Source organism: Aquila chrysaetos, chromosome 8 (genome assembly GCF_900496995.4).
Source record: "Aquila chrysaetos chrysaetos chromosome 8, bAquChr1.4, whole genome shotgun sequence".
Classification (NCBI taxonomy): Eukaryota; Metazoa; Chordata; class Aves; order Accipitriformes; family Accipitridae; genus Aquila; species Aquila chrysaetos.
In genome coordinates this window covers 3,995,191-4,016,313 of record NC_044011.1, presented here as the reverse complement: position 1 = coordinate 4,016,313, position 21,123 = coordinate 3,995,191, and the positions used below count along the sequence as shown (strand labels likewise).

General features: G+C 57.8%; 1 protein-coding gene across 3 annotated transcripts; it reads left to right on the top strand.

Moving 5' to 3' along the window:
• Window positions 1-2,830: 2,830 nt before the first annotated feature.
• On the top strand, window positions 2,831-20,935 carry ACE (angiotensin I converting enzyme). 3 transcript variants are annotated; one of them, XM_030023280.2, is made up of 26 exons: window positions 2,833-3,538; window positions 6,994-7,161; window positions 8,567-8,654; window positions 8,890-9,033; window positions 9,280-9,471; window positions 9,630-9,727; window positions 10,260-10,432; window positions 10,731-10,954; window positions 12,413-12,557; window positions 12,826-12,924; window positions 13,158-13,280; window positions 13,755-13,966; window positions 14,497-14,633; window positions 14,936-15,094; window positions 15,482-15,569; window positions 15,773-15,916; window positions 16,142-16,333; window positions 16,673-16,770; window positions 17,065-17,237; window positions 17,702-17,925; window positions 18,166-18,310; window positions 18,516-18,614; window positions 19,036-19,158; window positions 19,842-20,029; window positions 20,270-20,273; window positions 20,306-20,935. In XM_030023280.2, the coding sequence occupies exons 1-26, from the start codon at window positions 3,329-3,331 to the stop codon at window positions 20,493-20,495; spliced, it is 3,840 nt and encodes a 1,279-aa protein (XP_029879140.1). In that variant the 5' UTR covers window positions 2,833-3,328; the 3' UTR covers window positions 20,496-20,935. The 3 variants fall into 3 exon arrangements, with proteins under 3 accessions (XP_029879139.1, XP_029879141.1, XP_029879140.1); XM_030023279.2 differs by lacking the exon at window positions 20,270-20,273 and having other exon boundaries at window positions 2,831-3,538; window positions 10,731-10,948; window positions 12,407-12,557; window positions 19,842-20,045; XM_030023281.2 differs by lacking the exon at window positions 20,270-20,273 and having other exon boundaries at window positions 2,832-3,538; window positions 20,311-20,935.
• Window positions 20,936-21,123: the final 188 nt, after the last annotated feature.

Here is a 21,123-nt window from a genome sequence, read left to right as displayed (position 1 = left end):
TGGCAAAAAACCAGTTCCTTGGGGTGTTTCTTTTTTTTTTTTTAAGGATCAGAAAAAAGCTGTTTGTTTAGATGAAAAATTTTGGACTGGAGAGATGGTTTTTCTCTTCTCCCTCGCGGCAGCGTCACTGCATCTAGGAAAGCAGCTTAGCGAATTATACACTATGATAATAGATTGAATTCGTCAGTAAATAAAGCAGGAGCCTTTAAACTCTGGGTCCGGAGAGGAAGGAAAAAATTTCTCCACACAGTGATGTGTACCAACCGGTTTTGTGTGCCCACAAAACCACAGTCATCAGGAAAAGTAACACACAAGGCTGCACGCCTGATAAAAAAAAGCTCTTTTTGAGCTTTAAATCACGAGGGAATCCTTTCTCTCCCCTCCAGAAGCTCCTTGGTTGCTCACACAGAGAGATGGAACAGACAAGATTTTTGAAGCACCCTTGAATGCTTTGAGAAATGGGGTGGGGAAGCCAAAAATGTTATTTATAATAAAAGAAGGGGAAAATGGGCTTGAGCATCCCCAGCCAGAGGCCATAGGGCTGGGATATAGGCCAAAAAATTACCAAATCTTCCCAGCCAGCACCAGGGCCATCCGTAAATATCCGCTCCTTCACACAACCACCCCTGCTCGCCCTCTCCCATCACACTGCTCTCACGGCTGATACTTTAGAGCTCCCCTAAGCAATATTTGCTGTCAAAGTCCTTATTTCCTTATTTTGGGGACTCTGGGGGCTGCACCAGTGGGTGCCCCAGCTGCAGACAGGGAGATTTTGCAGGTCTGGCAAGCCAAGGAGCTTATCCAAAACGCTGAGGGCAAGTCATGCTCCTTCGCAAGTGAGGTACCGCCACGGTTGCACCCCCCGCAACGCGCTGCAGTGACGGTCCGGCCATCGCACACGTGTCCGCGCACACGCGCTCCGGGGAGGGGGAGGACAACGTCTCCGTGCAGCTAGTGATGGCGATGCAAGCCGATGGGAAGCATCCTCCAAGGCCCAGGGCAGCCGCCGGGGACACCTCATCTCGCCCAGCGTCCCCCGAGCCCCCGTCCCCGAGAGCGGTTCAGCATCCGTTTCCGTGGCAACGCGTTTTTCCACATCCTTCGATACCTCCCGTCCCTCTGGTCTGTGGCGCTGGCAGCCCTGGGTACCCTGCGTGTTGGGAGTAGGTGGGTGTCCATCACCCGCTCCGGCACCCGTGAGAGGGGTGGGACAGTGGCGACTGGTCCCCCTGCTCTGCAGGGTGTCCCATGGGTGTCTCTGAGCACATCCCATAGGGCACAGCATGGATTTGGGGCAGCACGGAGGCACCAACGGACATCTTCAAACTTGCAGGCATCTCGCCTGCCTTCCTGGGCCAACAGCCACTTCATTTGCCAGCACCCTCCCTCGTGTAGGATGTTTTTTCTGCCTAATCCCAGCTGGAGCTTTATAGGATGGGATCCCACAGAGCCGCGGGCATCCTTGGAGATGCAGCTATTGAGAGAACCTCTTGCCCAACACGAAGTCCCGCAGCAGCACCAGCTCCTCTCGCACCAGCCTTGGAAGATGCTCATGTGCAAAATGATGGAGAGCTGCCCCTTCCCCTGGGGGGTCACCCATCGGAAACACCAACCTTGGAAAAGGTCTCCCTCACTGGGATTTCTGGATACCAGCACCATGCTGAGATTGCAGAGCCCGTTTCGGCTGCGCCGCTCACCCGAGGCCCCCACCAGTGTCAGAGGCTGCTCCGCAATGCCCCAAAACCGGGAAAACCCCTCCCCGGCACAGCTGGGAACAGAGGCTGGCGGGGCGCAGGAAATATCCATTCATCAGCGCTTGGTCACCAGCCAAACTGGAGCCAAACCAACCATTTTTTTCCAACTTCCCAGTAAACTGGAGTTTCTAGAGACCTGTGGGCAGTGAGGAAAGAGGTCAGCAAGGGGGGTTGCAGGCGGACGCCGGCTTTGACCCCGGCTCCGTGATGCCCGGGCTCACAGGCGGTGCCGGTGCTGTTTGCACGCCCATACAGGCTCGGGGTCAGGGGGACGAAGGATTTTGGGGTGCCCACATCTGCCGGTGCAGGTTGGGGGGTGCAGGGCAGGGTGGGAAGCTGTGATTTTTGGAGGGAGGTCTAATAGATATCAGAGGGTTGCAGTTGCAGGCTCCTAAAGGCTTTTTTTTTTTTTTTTTTTTTTTTTTTTTTTTTTGGGAAATGGCTCTGCACACCCTGTAGGGTCCCCAGCCCCGGCAGGAGGACTCATCCCTTATCGAGGGACCATGGTGTCCCCATGGGGTCACCCCGTGGGCTCACGCCAAGGGGCTGTGGCTGTGCTCAGCTGTTCTGCAGCACCCAGCGGGGCCAACAAGTCAAGGGGTTTCCCTCTGTCCCCTCCCAAAAAGCTGTCCCCTCCGTGGCAGGTGTCCCCTGTGTCCCCATGGGGTGGTGGCCCTGACGAGGGGTGATGGGCTCAACCAAGCCAGGGCCTAAGCTCAGCCTGGGAACGGCTCCCAGAGCTGGAGCCAAGCCTTGGGGGAAAGGGATTAAGTTAATTAAAAAGAAAAAAAAAAAAAAAAAAAGAAAAAAAAGAGGAGCTATCAAGCCCACCGACACGGGTCTGGTTTTCATTCTGAAGGAACTTTTTGTTACTCATTTGTCACCAGCCTAAATCCTCCAAGTCCAAAACACTTGGTGTGATGTGATGGGATTTCCTTCACCAGCAGCAGAAATACTCCGTTTCTCTGAAAAAAAAATGAGGTTACGCTGGCGAGGGGGTCGCTTTGGCAAGAAGCAGCAGGAGATGGACCTTGGCTGCCCCCCAAGTGAACGCTTTCCCTTCTGCGCTCACCCTCGTGTCCCGCGGCGGGTGGCTGGGGCGCTGCCGAGGGGCGTTCACCGCGTGATGCCGGCGTGGGGAGGGGATCTCCTGCCGAGCACCACGGTCCCGTTGAGCTGTATCCCCCTGCGCCGAGCCGGGAGGGGACCGGGACCCTGCAGGGATGGAACTGCCTCCCACCTCCGCCCCAGCCTTTCTCCTTTCTCTTTTTTCCGCCTTTCCCTCAATTCTCCTCCGTCTCCTTCCCCAGCCCCCTCCCCTTCCCTCCCAGCATGGCCAAACGCCAAAGGGATTTTGCACCCCAAGGCAGCGCTCGCTCCCCGCTCCTTCCCGCAAGCCCGGGAGCTGCCGAAGGGAGAGCAAAATGCTCCGGTCTTATCTACGAGGGGAGGCAGGCTCGGTGGGCAGGGTTTGCGCGAAGGCTGCTGGCTTATAAGCAGCCGGCAGCGGAGGCAAAGCTATCTCGCAAGGCACCGAACGGGGCCCCCCCACTCCGTGCACCGCTCCTGCCGCGATGCCCCCGGCGCTGGGGCTGCTGCTGGGGCTGAGCCTGGTGGGTGCCCTTCAGCCCGGCCTCGAGCCCATCCAGTATGAACCCACTGAGGAAGGGGCCATCGTCTTCGCCAGCGCCTACAACAGCTCGGCTGAGCGCGTCCTCTTCAAGAGCGTTTCAGCCAGCTGGGATTATTACACCAACCTGACGGACAATAACGCTGCTCTGCAGGTGGGTGGTGGGACGGGGGTGATGTCACCGTGGGGGTGTCCCCAGTACCAGGGTTACTGGGGCGGGGGGGGGGTTGGGGCACGGTGGGGACACTTGGCGTGGTCCCTTTCCTCCCCGCGGGATCCTTTCTGGGCACCTCAGGGTGGCAAACCAGGGCTGGGACTCGTAGTCCGGGAACCGCTGGGTTTTGCCCCAAATTGGCCCTTGGAGAGCCGCCCTGGTCCTGGGACAGAGTTCAGGTTATTTTTAGAGGTGCTTGCCTCCTTCAAGCACCTTCTATTTTCCTTTCCTACCTTCCCAGACTGGGGTCAGGTGTCAAGTGTCCTTGTCCCTGCCCGGTGCCACCACATCCTGGTGCTGTGCTGTGCCAGAGCCCTGCCAAGTCCCGGTGCTGCGGGCTTTTTGTTTGGGGCGGACAGCGGGAACCCAAAGTGCGCACAAGCAACGGGGTGGCATCAGGACCGAGGCTGCCACCCTTTCGTCCCCATGTCCCCAGCCCACGGGATGAAGCCAGCTTCGGGAAAGCACTCCAGGCTACGGGGAATTCGATATCAGCCCAGCTACGTGCCGGCAGAGTTCCAGCAGGGAGCAATGCTGTGTGCATCCCACAAGCATGTGCGTGTTTTGCCTGGGATTTGCGTGTGTTTGGGCTGGATTTAGCGGGGCAGGGAGTTCGAGCAGCCCGGGAGCTGCTCTCGGTTGGGTGAGCTGCAGTACGGCCCCTGCCCGGCATGGGCCAGGGAATCACGGTGCCTGGCCAGGCTGCAGAGGTTTTCCCGGCTCTTGCTGTGCCCGGGGGGGAGCTGCCGGCTGCCCCAGTACCGGGGGCACGGCCACAGCGCTGCGTGCAGCTCGGAGATATACCCGCCGCCCCATACAGCTAGCGATGCACGGGGGTCGGCGCAGCCCTTACGTGCGTTCAGGGACCCCCAACGTCACCCCCGTACCCCAAGGGCTGCCATACAGCCCCAAACCCTTCCAGATCCCCCGGGGATTTGGGGGAGCACAGCATGTCCCGCAGCAGGGAGGAACCGTGTCTTTCTGCGTGGGGGTAACGTCGCAGCCAGGTCTGGTAGCTGCCAACATGGCAGGAGACCCGAGAGCACCCAAGTGCCACTTCAGCCTTTTTTTTTTTTTTGGTGAGCTGACGTGATGTCTGCTTACGCATCCGGCGCCTGCTGCAGGTATTTCAGTGGGGCTGGGGACTTTAGGGCAGTGCAGGAACATCCCAGCCACGCTGAGTCCAAGGTTAGGGCCAGGAAAGCACCTTGCATGGACTTTTCTCAAGAGGCATTTCCAGGCCAGCCTTCACCCTTTCCTGTGTTAATAAATGCCCGAGGATCACGACCAGGTGCTCCCTGCGATGTCAAAGCTCCCAAGGCAGCCCAGGAAGAGGAGGGGATCCAGCCCCTGGGATCAGCCCACCGATGGGGCAGCAGGGAGGTGTGCGGCGGGATTGGGAGGCACTGGCTCCTAAGGGGTTAACAGCTGGCCAAGCACAACCCAAAAGGCTGAATTTAGGGGATCCCCTGGGCCAGGAAAACCCCAGACACATCTCTAACACCTGAGCCAGGCCACCATGGTGCGGGTTCCTCCAGGACCTACGACGAAGCAGCAGCCCCCAGCCGTGCAGGGACAGACAGAGGGATGCTGGAATGACAGATGGAGCTCGGCTGCCGGAGAGGGATATGTACCATCTCCCGCAAGCTGGGGCGCTGGGCAAGAGGGTGGAGATGGTGTTTGGGGTTCGGGGGCTTCTCATGGGTGCAGGACTTCTCTGGGTGTCCGGGGCAGAGCAGCCCCAGCACCCTGGGCCACATCCTGTGAGGTTGAATCTTCACTGTGCAACCAGGAGCAGGGAGGGACTGGCGTGGGGGGCTTTGGGAGGGAGACTTGGGGGCTGTGGGCAGCCAGGGGCCTCTGAGCCCCCCCAAAGGGGCACCCCCCCACCGAAACTGCTCCCAGCTATGGGGGTAAAGGGCCAGGGCTGGTGGGCACGGCCGTGGCGTGGGGGTCTTGGGCAGTGCCGCCAGCCTCGGCTCGCTCCGCCGGAGCTGTCAGGAGAGTTTAGGGTACGATTTGCCTGACCAAACACAGGCGCCTGTTCAAGGAGAAGATGAAACACAGCTGGACTCTGCTTCCTACAGCTCCCCCGGCTCCCCAGCCGGTAAAGATATCCCCCGTTTAGTGGGGTGATGCAAGAGCATCTTGCTCCAGTGCAGGGTGTCTGTGGGGCTGGTGGGAGGATCGGGGCCAGGTGGTACCCAGAGCGATGATTTGGGTGCTGGGATGTCCGAGGGAGGTGGTGGGTGCCCGACGGTGGGCAACCAGCGGCACCCAGCACTTTCGGCATCCCTGCCCCTGTGTCACCTGGCCATATGGGTGCCTGCCCCGGGCAGCTGCTAACCCTGCCGCACCGTAACTCCCTTCCCTCCCTAGTGCCAGCCGAGGGAATGTGAAGATTAAAATAAAACAAATCAGGCTTGTTGGAGCCAGGCTAAAAATGCCACGAATAACAACTAATGAGCTCCATAAATCATGCCGGGAGAGCACCCAGACAGCAAACAGGCGCTCTGCACCTTCTCACTCCATCCTGCGCATCGCCCGAGCCGGGACACTCTTGAAAGGTCAATGTTTCCCGAAAATACAGCTGACACTGGCCAGGCTGGGATGCGACTGCCCACAATACACCCCGTCCCAAAATCGTGGCCGCTGGCCACAGCTCCAGCTGCCTAAATAACCCCCCACAGTGCAGGCAGCTCCCGGCCATCCCACGGCCCTGGGAAGGGACGTCAGGGCTGGCAGGAGACGGGTAACAGGGAGAGACCCAAACCCAGGGTCTCGGTGCAAATGGGTGCCCCTCTGCAAGGTGAAACCCAGATGTGGCACTTCTAGGGCATGGGCTGCAGCCAGCCGAAGGAGAAACGTATAGATCTAGCAAGGAGGTATAGGAAGGAGAAAAGTGAACCTGGCAGCTTTGTAGCTTTCCTTTGGGCGTCTGCAAAGGTGAGAAACAGCAGGAATAGGAATAAAATGAAGCCAGGCTTCAGACCTCCTTCTGAAACTGGAGTCTGGCAGCTGCCAGAGCCAGCATGGGAGCACCTGGACACCCTGCCCACACGGCGTGGACACCCCTGTCCCAGCACCCCCACCCCATCTGGGCCACGACACCCCAGAGCCGCCTCCAAAACATCGTCAAAGGCCACCTTGGCGGGTGCTCGCCGGGAGCGCTGCAGGCGAGCGGGGGCTGCAGACATTGCCGTGTCGGCTGGAAGCTGACGTCTCAATCTATGAATGTCACGGACTGGGGACAGCCCTGCTTGCCACCTCATGTCCCGTCCCCTCCGGCTCCCACAAAGCCTCGTGGGTCTGAATCCGGCCCCCCGAACCGTCGCCTGGGTTGTGGCGTGTCCCAGGGCTGGTCCTGAGTCCCCATGCCCCCTCTTGCCATGCAGGTCCAGGCGTCGCTGGAGGAGCAAAACTTCACGGAGCAGTGGGGGAAGAAAGCCAAGGAGCTCTACAGCAGCATCTGGAGCAATTTCAGTGACCCGCAGCTGAGGAAAATCATTGGCTCCATCCAGACCCTGGGACCCTCCAACCTACCCCTGGAGAAGAGAGAGCAGGTAGGCGAGGTGCCGGCGAAGCCCCGGGCATTGCTGGGGTGCTGTGAACCCCCTTAAAGGGACGTTTCCCAAGCCTCCAGACTTTGTTGCTGGCCCATTGCCTCTCCCTTGCATTTTGGATGGTCTCCCTGGCCTCTGCACAGGGAAGACAATGATGGAGGGTGGAGATGGCATGGGAATATGGGGTGCCTGCTTGCCCCATTATCCAGCCCTAACCTCGTCTCAGAGCTATCCCAGTGGTAACTGGAGATTTCCTGCTTACACAGAGCAGTCCTGGGCGTCACCTGGAGACCAGCCAGGCTGTGTCCGTGGCCAGGGGCCAGCTGGCTCGACCCCCCCACCCCGAGGTTCCTCAGGGATACTGAAAAGGAGGGCTCCTGCAGCCACCTGGCTCCTGACCCCTCCCTGCGAGCCCAGAAATGCTGTGCCTTGGTGACACAGTTCCGTGCTGGGGACATCAGGACTTCCTGAGCGTTTCCCATCACGGTCCTGAGCTTTCAGGGTAGTTTACCTAAATGCGACACAATTTCAATTTCCACGCGTGAAAATATCGCCCAGCCCAGGCTGACACTGGCAGCCACTTGCCTCTGCATGAGCGCAGGGCCGCTGGCACTATTGTCCCCTCCATCCTGGCCCATGGCTCCCTGACAGCCCTCCCCACCAAAACCCAGGCAAAGCCCAGCGATACAACCCTTTCCAGAGAAGTCCTAGCCCTGGTTCCTTCCAGGAAACCCATCCCTGCCCTCTCCCAGATAACAGACATCATCACGTCTCCTCCCTGCACATCAGTCATTTCTCGCCTGTCCCCAGGCAGCTCCATCCCACAGCCACCACCATCCCCTATCTCCATCCCCTCTTCCCAAGCCGGAGCAGAGGGATGGGAGCAGAGAGGGACAGAGAGGAGGAATTTCCTTCCCTGGGAATGGACTCCCCAGGCAGGTTCCAGGAAACCTCCTGTTGCTATTGTTTGCTGTTGTTGAAGTTCACAGAAATAAATCCCCCTCCTCCTCCTGCTTTTCTTATGGTTTGGTTTTTTTTTTTTTTTTTTTTTTACCCGCTTAGATAAACAGGCCGTGCCGCAGCCCCGCTGACAAAGAGTTTTATAAATAGTCCCGCTCCGGGACACCGTGAGCCCTCACGCCACGTTCGAGGGGGGTTTGGTGAGCGGCTGTGCAGGGGTTGTCTGTCCCAAAGAGCCTCCCTGCTCCCACCATGCAAAGAGTGTAAAACTCCGGGTGATAACATGCTTATCTCACCAAAAACGTGCTGGGTAAACACACCGATGTTCCTCCACATCCGTCCAAACACACACACACACATGCTCCGGAGCTGGGAATTCTGTAGATCCCTCCTGAAGGGCCATTCCCATCCCCTTCCAACCCCAATGTCTTCTCCTTCCCCACAGTACAACACCATCCTGAGCAACATGGACAAAATCTACTCCACGGCCAAGGTGTGCCTGCCCAACAGTACCTGCTGGGAGCTGGAGCCAGGTATAGTCCTTGTCCCTTCATGCCCGCGGGGTGCTGAGCACCCCATGGCCATGAGTTTGTCCTGGTCCCCACATCCCCAGCGGGTTGGGGTTGGCGGGTCCCATCCGCATTCATCAGGGTTGTCCTGGGGCAAGTACGGGTCTGGCACAATGGTGGTGGCACCTCTGCAGAGCTGTGGTGGGATGTGACCTCCTCCTGCCCCTCTCTCATGTACTGCTTGTCCCCTCTGTCCCAGACATCTCGGACATCATGGCCACCTCCCGCAGCTACAAGAAGCTGCTCTATGCCTGGGAGGGGTGGCATAATGCCGCGGGCAACCCGCTGCGCGCCAAGTACGAGGAGTTCGTGAAGCTGAGCAACGAGGCCTATCGGATGGATGGTACGAGCGGGATGGGGGGATGCAGGGGGTGGTCAGGGATCAGGGGTGGGAACTGGGGCAATGGGGTGCCCTGCTGCTCTCCCCATTCCGCATGCTGCTGGGCATCCAACTTCCATTTCCCCTGTGCCAACACTTTGGGGAAGGGGCAAAAAGCCTACTGCTGTCCCCGGGTCCCAGCTCTTGGGGCTGGGTTGGGGGGAAGCCCCCGGGGGCCAGCGCTGGGCGTCATCACTGCCTCCCTGGCAGGATTTGAGGACACGGGAAGCTACTGGCGCTCCTGGTACGACTCAGTCTCCTTCGAGGATGACCTGGAGCATCTCTACAACCAGCTGGAGCCACTCTACCTCAACCTGCATGCCTTCGTCCGGAGGAAGCTCTATGACTACTACGGCCCCAAATACATCAATCTGAAGGGTCCCATCCCCGCTCACCTGCTCGGTAAGAGGAGAGATCCTCCCAGCCTGTGCCCATGGGTGCTGGTGGGGGCAGAGGGGCACACGCAGGGCCATAGTGGGACAGGGAGGTCCCAGTTGTCACTGTGTTTCTTTTCCTCCTGACCTACCACCAGCTCTGCTCCAGCTGTTTTCTCTCCTCAGGCAACATGTGGGCTCAGCAGTGGAACAACATCTATGACCTGATGGTCCCCTACCCTGGGAAGCCCAACCTCGACGTCACGAGCACCATGGTGCAGCAGGTGATGGACTGAGGGACTCACTGGTGGCACCGGGGGGACAAAAACGGGGGGGTGCTGGCCAGGGCTTGCACATAACATTGACCCATGTGAGTGGTTTCTCATACCTCCATAGGGGACAGCAGAAAAGCCATGTCTGGGAGGGGAAGGGATAAAGTAATGACCCCACTCCCCCTCTGACAATGACCAAAGAGGCAGTGGGTGTGCAAAGAGGAAGAACAGTGTGGTGGGACTGGTGCCAGTCCCCGGGCTGGGGGCTGTGTCCACACCATCACACAGCTCCAAGCCTTCCTGGGGCATCAGCCCTGCTCCCCTATTCTGTCCACGCTGGGTGTCAGCACCACTGTTCAGTGGTTCTTAGGAATGCTCACCCCATTTCTGGTGCCAGGGTTCCCCATCAGAATGAGAGGGGCAGGACCCTGGTCCCTTAGAGGGACCCACCTCATCCCCACGGTGCTGGGAGAGCATCAGAGGCAACATCCAGGGCATTGTCAGCCCCTTCCACAGTCGTAACCTACTGCCTGCTGCCCACCAGGGCTGGAATGCCACGCACATGTTCCGGGTCTCAGAGGAGTTCTTCACCTCCCTGGGGCTGCTGGAGATGCCCCCCGAGTTTTGGGAGAAGTCCATGCTTGAGAAGCCAACGGATAGGCGGGAGGTTGTGTGTCACGCTTCAGCCTGGGACTTCTACAACCGCAAGGATTTCAGGTGCGTGGGGACATGCAGGGGCCCAGGACTACAGGGTGGGTAAGTCCCTCCTCCATCCCCCTTGGTGGTCACCATTTTGGGTACCCCCAGCCTGGCCATGCAGCCCAATCTGTCACCTTCTGGGGTAAGGTCTTGGGGCACCACGCTGCCCTGCCTTCCCCTCCACTGGGTCTTTTCCCTTCCCCATGGGGTGCTGCCACCCTCCCAGGGACTCTGGAGGGTCCTTCCCATCGAGAGTGTGCACAGGCAGCCAGGGTCCCTCACCCAGCTCAGGCGATGCGCTTTTTCCACCCGGCAGGATCAAGCAGTGCACGACGGTGACCATGGAGCAGCTGTTCACGGTGCACCACGAGATGGGCCACGTCCAGTACTACCTGCAATACAAGGACCAGCCCGTCTCCTTCCGCAGCGGGGCCAACCCTGGCTTCCATGAGGCCATCGGCGATGTCATGTCCCTGTCTGTCTCCACCCCCAGCCACCTCAAGAAAATTGGTCTCCTCAACAATGCCACTGAGGACACAGGTATGGCAGCCGCCCTGGGTGGCCTGGAGGGCTCAGGCACTGCCCATGCACCAGGAAGGGTTTGGGACATGTCAGGGTGGGCTGCAGTCTGGCAACGCAGCCCAGAGCAGGCAAGACCCTATGGCTGGTTGTGTGCCTTTCACCCATGCTTGGGTCCATGCACAAACCCTTCTTGTCTCCATGGGTCCGTGTAAGATCCATCTTGTCTCCACGGGTCCATGCATAACCCCTTCTTGGCTCCGTGGGTCCACGTAGGACCCTTCATGGAGCCATCCTCTTCACCCTCAAGGGCAGGAGGGATGCTCTCCAGAGCCCGTCTGTTCCCTTCCCTTCTCCATCAGAGCCCCAAATCTGAAAGCAGCATCTCTGTGCTTGATCGGCTTTGACCTTTCCAGTGTTTTCCCTTCCCTCGCCAAGAAACATCCACCCCAGGAGCTCCCGGTGTAGCTCTGCGGAGGAGGCACTGAGCGCTTACGTGCGCAGTCATGAGGACAGTCAGCGGGTGACGTGTCTGCCTGCCAGCCGGCACAGCGGAGGAGGACTTGTCGCCGCAGGGCACTGCCCGGCTTGGCAAGAGTCTCTCTCCCCCCGCCCAATGTCTCTCAGCCGACACGTCAAAGCAGACGGCGGCAGAGGAAACCAAGCATTTGCAGACTCCTGCCGCAGGCAGCTGCTTTGCGGAGGAGGGACGGTCCTGGGATCCTCCTGCCTTGTCATTAAATACGTTTCATGACAGGGAAGCCATCGCAGCAGCCAAGAGCACTGGGCCAATGCTGCATGAACACCACGGAGCAGATGGTCCCTGCCTCAAGGCATCGCTGCCCGACTAACCAGCCTTTGGCAGCCGTGCCACCATGGCGATGGCAGCCAGTAGACCCTCAGGGCAGTGCTGCCAACCCCTCTCTGACCCCACGGCTTCAGCTGGGTCTCCGGCGGGTCCTTCGCCAACCTTCTTTCCCTGGGTTTCCTCGAGGCAATGGGGAAAGGAGACGTCATCATCCCCTGTGCTCCCCATGATATGGTGGTGCCTGTCCTAGAGTTGACTCTGGTTCTGGGTCTAAACCCTGAGAGCCTTTGCAGTGGTGTGACAGCCCTGCAGATCAAACTCCCTTCACCCTGAGGCCCCAGGGTAAATGTGTAAAGAGGGAACCATTAGAGCTACACTCACCAAAGACCTTCTCACTCTGAGAGCCAGGCTGAAAGTAAGGGGACACAGTGCTTGTCGCTCCCATTGTCCCCACTCAGTAAAAAGGCAGATGTTCCCCCAAGTAGGAGCCGTATCTAGAGAAACCTCTTGTATCCTATACAGCCTTCTCTAGGGACCAAAATTACACGTTGAAATGCTGTCCTCATTTCTCATCCAGATCTGCTCACTCTCTTGCCCACAAAAAGTCTAATGGCCATAGTGCTGTCCAGCCATACTCCTTCCCAACCTGGTTCAGGCTCTGTTTCATGCAGAGAGCAACATCAACTATCTGCTGAAGATGGCCTTGGAGAAGATCGCTTTCCTACCCTTCGGCTACCTCATCGACCAGTGGCGCTGGAACGTGTTCAATGGCCGCACGCCCCCAAACCGTTACAACTATGACTGGTGGTATCTGAGGTAGAGGACAGTCACCAAGGGTGGATGGGGGTGTGGAAGCTGGGGAAGGAAAGGTAGGCAGGAAAGAAGAAAGGAAGGAAAAAAGGAAAAATTAGCCATGGAGATGGCTGGAGAACAATGGATAGATGGGTGGGTGGATGGAAATACATGGAAGCACACTCTAATTGTGCAGATTTCTTCAGCACTGTGCCTTCCCTTCCCATTCCCTGCCTTGATTCTTCTGACCCCTTATTTCCATGCTCATGCTCTTGTTCTCTGTTGTCTACAGAACCAAATACCAGGGTATCTGTGCTCCGGTTTCAAGGAACGAAAGCAACTTTGACCCTGGAGCAAAGTACCACGTCCCTGGGAACACTCCTTACATCAGGTAGAGGAAGTGCTGGCAAGGGGACAGAGGCTTGGGGAGCAGAGGGAGTGGGAGCTCAGCTCTGTGGGCAGGGACTGGGATGCGTTGCTCCTGCTCAAGACACAGAGACCGTCCAACGCTTGGGACCACAAATGGTGGGAAGCTGACGTGCGGCTGGGTGCCTTCCCCCATGCCCTGGGACTTGTCTGCTTCCCTTTGTCCCCAGTGGTCACCTTTATGGGCTTCCTTGGCAGGTACTTTGTGAGCTTCATCCTCCAGTTCCAGTTTCACAAGGCGCTATGCCAGGCGGCCAACCACAGCGGTCCTCTGCATACCTGTGACATCTACATGTCCAAAGAGGCTGGAGCCAAACTCAGGTGGGAACAGAGGAGGGTTGGGACAATCGCCACGGGCAGATGTGTGTGTGGAAGCTGATGGTGTGCAAAGGAAGGAAAGAAGAAAGGAAGGAAAAGTGGCTATGGAGGTGGCTGAAGAAATAGCTTTGCAGATGGATGGATGGATGGAAATACATGGAAGCACTGGGGTAGGGTGGGTGGTCCTCACCAGAGTACTGCTATTGTCCGTGTGATGAGCTCCCACCCAGACAAGAGGTCACTAAAGCACATTTAGTTCCTATTGACTTCCTGGGTGTTAGCAAAGGCATGAGTATGTGATGGGGAGTCCTCAGTCCCCGTATGCAGGACAGATGGGAGCTTCAGAGGCAGTTTCCAGGTTCACGTCCCACTCAGGAATAGCACCTTCAGCCCCTGTGATGCTGAGACACCACCACTGCCTTTCTCCCATCCATCCCCTGGCCTCATGCTGGCTTTTGCTGACCCGCTCCTCTGTAGGGAAGCGTTGAAAGCTGGGTCTTCCAAGCCATGGCAGGAAATCCTGTTCAACCTCACTGGCACGGATAAGATGGATGCTGGGGCCCTCCTGGAGTACTTCAGCCCTGTCACCACGTGGCTTCAGGAGCAGAACAACAAGACCAATGAGGTGCTGGGCTGGCCTGAATTTGACTGGCGTCCCCCCATCCCTGAAGGCTACCCTGAAGGCATTGGTAAGGCTGCAGCTCCATCCTGGGTCTGGGGAAGGGCAGGAAGAGGTGTCCCAAGGGACATCACTAACCCTCAGGCAGGACAGTGCTGAGGGAGGTCTCTGCTGTGGGTGGAGGAGGTCTCCATGCCAGGAAAGAGAAAGAACCAGCTCCATGTTGTGGAGGAAGCAGGTGCCATTAGCCAATCCCTTGACATACCATTGTCTGAAGCTGTGGCCCTGCCACTGTAGCAATGCCACCAGTCATGGTGTGACAGGGCATCTGTTTTCAGCTGCATCCTTTCTGCTCACATGGGAGGGTCTAGGGCATGCAGCTTGTCCTGTTATCCCATCCTCTGCCCAATGGGACACCCCAGCAGTGCCCCTCTGCCCTCATTTCTTGGCTCAACCTGCTGCCAAGTTGTGGCATCCTTTGATGGACCTGCAGTTCTGGGAAAAGCTCAGCCGTGGCTTCTCTATGGGGTTGTGCTCTTTCAAAGAGAAGGACTCTCCTGAGCTTCCCTCCGCCTTTCCCCCATTTATCTACTCCTCTAGACAAAATAGCAGATGAAGCACAAGCTAAAGCGTTCTTGTCTGAGTACAACAGCACGGCCGAGGCAGTGTGGAACACCTACACCGAGGCATCCTGGGCCTACAACACCAACATCACCAACCACAACAAGGAGATCATGGTATGGGAACAATCCTGGGGCTGTGTGGGGAGAGGCAACAGCCAAGGCAGGCAGTTGGTACCCAGGGCATGTTTCAGATGAGCTCTGAAACCCAGGGCAGCCTCTGCCCCTAGCCAAAGGGTAATGTTCCCAACCAGGAGGTGCCTTTTCCATGAAAACCCTCACCATGCCATGAGGTACCCACAAGGGCAGCCAGAGGGAGGTTGTCAGTCATGGCATGCCAGGTGGTGTTTCTAGGGATGGCTTGTGTCTCAGGGATGTCCTCAAAGTAACTCCTCTTCTGTCCCCTCCTGCCCTTGTAGCTGGACAAGAACTTGGCCATGTCTAGGCACACCCTTGAGTATGGCATGAGGGCCAGGCAGTTCGACCCCTCCGACTTCCAGGACCAAAGTGTCACGCGCATCCTCAAGAAGCTGAGTGTCATTGAGAGGGCAGCCCTGCCTGAGAATGAGCTGAAGGAGGTGAGCTGCAAGGGGACAGAGCAGGATGGGGTGTCCCTTGCCACTACCCTGTGTGGAGACACAGGCTTCTCCCAAACTTTAGGAAATGTCACTGGGCAGCCACCCCCTGCCGTTGAATGAGGTGATAGTTTGGTACCTTCTACACAAAGCCAAGGTCCTTCAGGGTTTCCCACTCGAAGGTTGCCTATCCCAGGCTGCAGTGGGGCCTGGCTGCGTGGCACGTTGCTTGTTGGCCCCAGTCCCTCTTGTATTAACTCCACTTTGTCTCCATTTGGGGGCCTTGGAAGGGACCAGAGGAAAACACCCGAGAACATCTCAATGGGCTGTGACATTCTCCAAGAGCAGGAGCAAGGATAACCAGCTTACATGATCTGATTTTCTTTGCAGTATAACACCCTCCTCTCAGATATGGAGACCACGTACAGTGTAGCCAAGGTCTGCAGAGAGAACAAAATCTGTCACCCACTGGATCCTGGTAAGATCTGGCAGGGTGCCCAGTGAGTCATCTGCAACAAGCCCAGAAAGGAGGGATTTTTTTAATATGGGCATGGAGAAAGGTCATGAAGGGGCCTTCCCCCTTCTCTGTGATGGCCCCTGAGCAGCACGTTGGGTCTAGCACCATTGCATCAGTCCAGCCCATCCAACAGCATCAGTTTGGCTTCATTGCTCTCTCTTCAGACCTCACAGACATCATGGCCACCTCACGGGACTATGATGAGCTCCTCTTTGCCTGGAAGGGCTGGCGGGATGCTTCTGGGAAGAAGATCAAGAACAACTACAAGCGATATGTGGAACTGAGCAACAAGGCAGCCGTGCTTAACGGTCAGTGCCCCACTCTCTTAGAGACCCACCACGGTCTTAACCCCCTGTGAGCAGAGGATTGGGCTGATTGTCCAACTGAGGGTCAAAATCTTGAGGGTGTGGAGGTCCCACCAACTCCCATGAGATCCACCTTCTCATAGATATGGAGGGACCTGGGGTGTCTGATCAGTAAGACTTGCCCAAGAAGGGCAGTGTCTGACAGCTTCTGCTCTTGCCCTAGCACAGGCTACACAGACAATGGGGCCTTCTGGAGATCCCTGTATGAGACACCAACCTTTGAGGAAGACCTGGAGAGGTTGTACCTGCAGCTGCAGCCCCTGTACCTCAACCTCCATGCCTACGTACGCCGAGCCCTATACAAAAAGTATGGTGCAGAGCACATAAACCTGAAGGGTCCCATCCCTGCTCATCTGCTAGGTAAGGGCTCTGCTCGAGCAGAGCTGCGTCTCCCACCAGGCATAGTTTGCTCCAAGTCATGCCAAGAGTTGAGGCTGGTCTCTGTTCAGCTCCGGCCAAAGGGCCAAGGTCCCATGAGATGGGTCTGCAGAGGCCAGCCTGCCCCAGGGAAGGGCAACACACTCAGCGTGACTTGACATCTCCCGCGCAGACAGGCTACTGCTTGCATCACCCTTGTGCAGGCAGGGCAGGGACGAGACAGGGTGATCCATCCTGTGCAGGAGTTGGGAGTAGCTGGTTGCCTTTGTTCTTCTCTCCCTGTCTCCCTCCTGCCATGCATTGTCCTCCTGTGCTTCCCAGGCAACATGTGGGCCCAGTCATGGTCCAACATTTTCGACCTGGTGACGCCTTACCCAGATGCCACCAAGGTGGATGCCACCCCGGCCATGAAACAACAGGTCAGTGCTTTTCCAGGCTGCTCTGGGCAAGCCCCTTGGGACCAGCACCCTTTGGCCGCTGTCACCACTCATGTTGCCAAATGTTCTGGTGCTGCCAAAAACCTCCATGCCTCATCTGTATTCTCTACCCACCTGGCTATGCCAAGGGCTGGATCCAGCTCTAGCTGCCCCCAAAAGATCTCCCCCGCCCAGAGGAATAAGGCTGTCCCTGGCCTCTCATCCTTCCCGCAGCCCCCAGCACCTCTAGCATCCCCCATTGCCCCTCACCAGGTCCTCTGTCTGCTCTCTTCCCAGGGCTGGACACCCAAGAGGATGTTTCAAGAGTCGGACCGTTTCTTTACCTCTCTGGGCCTCATCCCCATGCCGCAGGAGTTCTGGAACAAGTCCATGATCGAGAAGCCGGCAGATGGGCGGGAGGTGGTGTGTCACGCCTCAGCCTGGGACTTCTACAACCGCAAGGACTTCAGGTGCCCGTGGGGAGCAAGTGGTGGCCCTAGCTGACGTGGTGCTGGGGCAGATAACAACGTCTTGGCAGAATACGGGCACGTGGCCTGATGCCACCGCAGTGTCTCTTGCCCTATGGCTGTGGCAGCCCCACTCTGGTATTGCCACTGGTACCCAAGATGTGGGCATTGCTAGCAGGAGGCCCCACGGTGGATGGAGGGCAGTCAGTGCCTTCCCTGCCATGCAGAATAGAAAAGCCAGTGAACAGGGACAGGGAATGGGCAGCGGCAGCAGGAGATGCAGAAGAAAAATAGAGAGACCAACCCAATTGAGTAGGACCAGCCCAGCCTGGCATCAGATGTGGGGTGGGGGCGTGTGGAGAGGGGGGCCAAAGGGAAAAGAGCTCAAGAGGGTGTGATCGTTCCTGGAGATTTTCAGCCCCAGCACTGCCCTCTCTTCTCCCCCCATCCCACGTGTCCCGGTCCAGGATCAAGCAGTGCACCGTGGTGAACATGGACGACCTAATCACAGTGCACCACGAGATGGGCCACGTCCAGTACTTCCTGCAGTACATGGACCAGCCCATCTCGTTCCGCGATGGGGCCAACCCTGGCTTCCATGAAGCCGTCGGGGATGTCATGGCTTTGTCCGTCTCTACCCCCAAGCACCTGCACAGCATCAATCTGCTGGACAAAGTCACGGACAACAAAGGTGAGCTGGCAGGGGAGCACCACACGGCAAAGGTGGGGGTGTTGCTGGGGGCAGCTGGAAATGCAGAGGGTCAGGATGGGCTGGGCAGGGTGGAAGGGGTCAGGGACATGCATGGTGGATTTGTATGCAGGGAGGGGACAGGATCTGGTGAGGACACCCTGCTCTTGGGCAGAATGACCCATACAGGGTGGAGAGGTGGGGTCCAGCATTGCCTTGCTCACACCTTCCCACCCTGGGCAGAAAGTGACATTAACTACCTGATGAGCATTGCCCTGGACAAAATCGCCTTCCTGCCCTTCGGGTACCTCATGGACCAGTGGCGCTGGAAGGTGTTTGATGGGCGGATCAAGGAGGACGAGTACAACCAGCAGTGGTGGAACCTCAGGTGTGCTTGAATTCAGACCCCTCTTTGGTGCAAGGGCCTTGGCCATCATCCTGCTGGGTGTTTTCTCCCTGTGGTCCAGTTGGCTGCAATGGGACACAATGGGATACGTAACCCCTCACACTGTCCTGACACCCTGCTGTGTCCCCTCCCAGTTTACCCCAGCTTCTCCTTCCCATGCTGGGCTAACTCTCCCTCTCTGGCCCAGGATGAAGTACCAGGGCTTGTGCCCACCAGCACCAAGGTCTGAAGATGACTTTGACCCTGGGGCAAAGTTTCACATCCCTGCCAACGTCCCCTACATCAGGTAAGCAAGCAGGACTGGGGCAGGAGGGACACCACTTGGCCACAGAAGCAGGATCTCCAGTTCAGATGCCAGTGATGGCACCTTGTTTCACGGCTGGTGGGATGCTTGGTGGTAGCACCCTGAGGGTGCTGGGCAGCTCTGGGGACCATGACAGAACCTGGGAGAGGAAGGCTGGATTTGGGGGAATTTCTCCGTATCTGAGAAGGATGGGCTCATCCACCCAGGCAGCCATAAAACACATGTTAAAGGAGAAATGCCATCAGCAGACTGGACTGAGTTGATGCAGGGGGAGCTCCAAAGCCAGTGATGCTCCTCCAGACCGGGAGGGTGCAACCGGGGGATGAGGGAGGCCACATCCTCTCTTGCACAGCCACTAGTTGGGTCTATTCCCATGTCCTCACCCCTCTCCATCCCCCACCAGGTACTTTGTCAGCTTCGTGATCCAGTTCCAGTTCCACCAGGCACTCTGTGCGGCAGCCAGGCACACGGGTCCCCTGCACACGTGTGACATCTACCAGTCCAAGGAGGCTGGGAAGATCTTGGGGTAGGTGTGTGGGCAGGGCAGAGACAAGACATTGATGTCCCCAAAAACCTTAAAGCCAGCCCAGCAAGACGGGAGGCAACGCAGCCCCTGGTCATCCATCACCTCCCTGCCCCAGCATGGGATACTCTGCTCCCTGGCCCTGGGGTGGGGGCAGCGGGGACCCCGGGCAGGGGCACCTTGGGCTGGGTGCTGGGGCTGTGATTGCAAAAGCAGCCACTAGATGGTAGCTGGGACCCTGGCAGGTGGAAGTCTCCCTCCGTCCTCCTCCTTCTCCTCCTCCTCCTCCTCCTCCTCTTCCCCCGCAGCCCCCTGTTCCTTAGGGAAAACAACCTCTTGCTTCAAGAAAAGCACCTGCAAAGTTAACTCTTTCACCCAGGAACTGCTCTGCATCAGGCTGGATTCACTGGAGGGCTTTAATCCATGCAAACGCCCCCTTTGCCCCATGCAAAACCTCCTTCCCTGTGCCCTGGGCTGGCAGTCCTGCGGTGCTGGGGGCACAGACTGTACCCAGGGCTGCTGATAGCAAGAGGCCCAAGCCCTGGGGAAAAGGGAAGGGCTGGTGGCCAACAGTGTGATGGGGAACCCACTGGGACTGGCGGCCGAGAGGATGATGGGGAACCCACTGGGGCTGGTGGCCAAGAGGGTGATGGGGAACGCACTGAAGCCGTTTTCTCCTGCCACAGGGAGGCCCTGAAGCTGGGTTTCAGCAAGCCGTGGCCCAAAGCCATGGAGGTCATTACGGGGCAGCCCAACATGTCAGCTGATGCCCTGATGAGCTACTTTGAGCCGCTCATGACATGGCTGGTGGAGGAGAACAAGAAGAATGGGGAGGTCCTGGGCTGGCCTGAGTACAGCTGGACTCCTTACACAGGTATGCAGGGCTCAGCCAAGCACAGCAGGCCCACGATGGGGCAGAGCTCAGCCCTCACCAGGGCCAGGATGAGGCATGTGGAAGAGATGGAGTTGCCTTGGCGCCCCTTGGCCACTCCAAAAACCACAGGGTGTTTGGATGCTTTTCCCTGATTTCCCATGGAGCTGAGTCTAAATGGGACAGGGCATCCAAGATACCAGCAAAGGGAGAGCTGGTGACTCAACACACCCCAGCCCAGAGCCACCGGTACCAACCATGTCCCTCATTTCTCCATTTTCCAGCCCAAGCCAGCGCCAGCCGAACTAATTTCCTGGGCATGTCCCTGGCCAGCAATCAAGCCACAGCAGGTGCCTGGGTCCTGCTCACCTTGGCACTCGTCTTCCTAATCACCACCATCTTCTTGGGTGTCAAGTTCTCAGCCAGGAAAAAGGCCTTCAAATCCAGCTCAGAAATGGAACTGAAATAAGACAGCCATCAGCAGGGGAGCACGGACAGGGTGCAAGCATGGGCATTTGGCCAGGCTGGCAGCTATGCCATGGGCACGTTTGCCAATGAAGCCATGGGTTTCCACAGCCCAGTACTCCTCTCTCCAATCAGGTCAGAGGTTTTTTTCCACTATGCAAGAGCCAAAGCAGAAAAGAGCTATTTATTTGTCAACGTCTGCATCAGGGGAAAGAGAAATTCGGGCACCGGCAGGCACGGAGCTGCCCCTGCGCCCAGGGCTAGGAGCCGGTCCAGTCTGGGCACCCACCAGCCATCTCCAACCCATGGGCAAAGCCACAGAGACTTCAAGTGACAGAGGGCAGTTTGGGGAGAGACAGAACACATTCCCACCCCCGGTTTGCCTCTTGCCAGGCTGTTCGCTTGCATGGATGAAAAATAAACCCATGTCTTGCCACCCTCAGAGCAGCAGCTCGGCTCCTTCTTGCAGGTGGGCTGGGATCTCAGTGGGACAGGGCTCTCAAGCAGGAGACCTGCCACCCCAACCCAGTGCAAATACAAATCCCTGGGGACCAGCCTGGCTTTGGGGCAACACACCTGCAGCACCCAACCTCCCCATCACGAAAGCTCAGCATCCCCTTGCAGCATCTCCA